We start from the raw sequence: 2793 nt of genomic DNA on the forward strand, positions 1-2793 counted from the left end.
GGCTGCAAAGTCGACCTCAACACTGGTTGCTTCTTCCCCAAGGTCCTCCCATGGCAACGATGGTGAATCTACTGTACATGTAAATGGGTAATATTTTTGCACATGTTTGCAGATGTTTCAATTGTGATTATTGCTGTGTCCATGTGACTTATGTATACATTGTTAGTTTGATATATGATTGTGCCTATGCAAAAGTTCAGTTAGTGTGTTATGTGTATTGTTCTGTTCATATGATCTGTGCATAGACAACTCACAAGAGCTTCTGATTTGTGTATACACAAGTTACATGAGCTTCTGATTTGTGCATACACAAGTCACATGAGCTTCATATGATTTCTGCATAGATGAGTACCAAAGTGACATGCATTTTCTTAGAGAAAAATCGAGCATGGCAAAGTGTTCAAGTTGCTAGAAAAATAAAGGTCAATTGAACTTTATTACTCCTTATTAGGTTGCCATACTTCTGTTCCTTGACTACCAACCTTGCAGAGCTCAATATGTATGTATGGCAAAGTGTTCAAGTTGCTAGGAAAATAAAGTTGGCATCATAATTTTAATTTATACTCCCTCCGTTCCTAAATACTTGTCTTTCTAGGCATTTCAACAAGTGACTACATACGGAGCAAAATAGATGAATCTATACTCTAAAATATGTCTACATACATCCGTATGTAGTAGTCATTTGAAATGTCTAGAAAGACAAATATTTAGGAACGGAGGGAGTATATAACATCACCTTCTTGGCCGGTAGGGGTTTAGGGTGCAACTTTTGTACATCCAGATCTGATAAATTCTTAGGTGCTAGTAAGTTCTTTTTGTATCAAAGGGTTTCCCCCTCCGAATTCCATTAAGGGAAACCAAGCAGCAAGCTGCAAGTCATGAGAACTACAAACACAAACGAAAAACGCAGCAAACAGCTAACTAACAAAGCCCAAAGTAATAAGATCCAGCATCCAACGCAGGAGTTAAGCCCTCTAAACAAAAGCCAGCAGGAGGGAGGCGCACAACAGGAGTGTCACCTAAGCAAAACAGGCATCAACAAGCAGACTAGACCTATTACAAGGAGATCAACGCCTGTGGAGACAAATCCGCACCACCAAAGCAGCCTCAGGCTTGAATCCTCACAACGTTGATCCTCATTGATAAAGAGAAGCAGCTTTGAAGTCATGGAGAATGAAAATAGGACCCTGGCTCGAGCCCATCTAGTGATTAAAGGTAAAATGCTTCGGTACATTGGTGCAGGGGAATGCGTACCTATGCCTTTTAACTACCTTGGGGAGAGCGGACTCGCTGATGACCCTCCTTGGGAAACAAATGAAGTGCTGACCCAAGCTGAGTGAGTGAAGGCTCCGGCTTGACGTACTAGCTGTTTGCTATCAAATCCTTGTAATGCCCTGTAAACCTCACTTGCCACCTGTTCGAGAAGTCTTGACCCCAGCTCCAGCATTCTTCTTGCTTGGTCCTTTGTCTGTAAAATAGACCAAGAAGTAATCCAGTATGTCATAGACTGAACAAGATTCATATGATCATTACATTTTTTGCCATCAAATATAACAGCACTGCGACATTTCCAAACAGTCCACATCAAAGCACCCACGCCAATCATAGCAAGTTTCTGATCATTTTTAGCAAAAAGTTTTAATCCACCTGCCAAACCAGTTCACACCTGGGCACAGATTGAAGATTAAAGGCACATTTAATTAAACTCCACAGAAGAGAGGCAACAGAGCATGAAAAAAAACAAATGGTCTACAGATTCATCTTTACCACACAAAAAACATTCTTTGGGCCCTTTCCACCACCTCTTGAGCAGAGAATCTTTTGTTAAGTAAACATAACATGTGGTCCAGAATATATTAAGCTACCATTACTTGTGACTGTTTGCTTCTTTTATCACTTCATGGTTGATACAGGAAGAAGTTTCCTGCCAAGATGCAGTTTCTACTCTCAGTGGCCAATGAACAATGCCGCAGATCCACGAGTGTTACAATTTCAAATGGGCAGATGTTAACTTGTCTGCAGTTGCTAAAAGCTCCTCAAGGCCAACTCTTCTACACACCAACCGAATCCCGTGGTAGAGAAGCAGGATCGGCCCCAATGGAGTTTGAGCGCAGTTATTCTGAATTATATATCTTGTTGTTATTCTGAAATATATAACTTGTCTTAACTGGGATAATTTGTGATCATTCAAAAAACACAGCACATAAAACTCTCTGTACTAGAGGTCACAAATAACAAGGGCCATGGTGATAACACAGTATGTGGTTGTAGGACTGGACATATTTTTTTACTCACCCAGAATCGGACTATGGCTGTACATCTCTCTGTAATAACAATTACGCACAGCTAACCAGGGATATATAAGTGATTCACAAGGGAACTACGTACCACCAGAAGAAGTTGAAGCTTCACGAGCAGCTTTGCGATCATCCCAAGCCTTCAAGACGCCTTGAATGCGCTCCCAGCTCAGCTTGTCTTCCTCATGCCTAGCCTTAAGAACACCAGTGAGCTTCCTTATCTCGTCTTGGAGCTTGGCCACGTCACTCTTGCTTTTCTTTGCTTCAGCTTGATTCCTCTGCGTGAGCGTTGCTATCTGCTGCTTGTACGCGGCTTCATCTTCGTTCTTCTTTCGAAGCTGCTCCTGCAAAAGAGCGTTGGCCTGCCTCTCCTTGACAAGCTCCTCCTCCAAGTGAGCTCTGGACTGGGCTTCTTGGTCAAGCTGCTCCATCAGCTGATCTGAAACCAGAAACAAAGTAAGCATAGAGGAAGGGGATCGGATCGGGAGGCAACGGC

The 2793-nt window shown here is 42.3% G+C and overlaps 1 protein-coding gene across 1 annotated transcript in view; it reads right to left on the bottom strand.

Moving 5' to 3' along the window:
• Window positions 1–817: 817 nt before the first annotated feature.
• The window catches only part of LOC119269408, a 2457-nt gene continuing 481 nt past the window's right edge, over window positions 818–2793 (bottom strand). The window contains exons 2-3 of the mRNA XM_037551239.1: window positions 2389–2736; window positions 818–1468 (exon numbers count right to left, since the gene is read on the bottom strand). Of these exons, the coding sequence (XP_037407136.1) occupies window positions 1404–1468; window positions 2389–2728 (405 nt within the window). The 5' untranslated portion in view covers window positions 2729–2736 and the 3' untranslated portion in view covers window positions 818–1403. The remainder of the gene's footprint in view (window positions 1469–2388; window positions 2737–2793) is intronic.

The sequence above is a fragment of the Triticum dicoccoides genome, chromosome 3A (assembly GCF_002162155.2).
Source record: "Triticum dicoccoides isolate Atlit2015 ecotype Zavitan chromosome 3A, WEW_v2.0, whole genome shotgun sequence".
Classification (NCBI taxonomy): Eukaryota; Viridiplantae; Streptophyta; class Magnoliopsida; order Poales; family Poaceae; genus Triticum; species Triticum dicoccoides.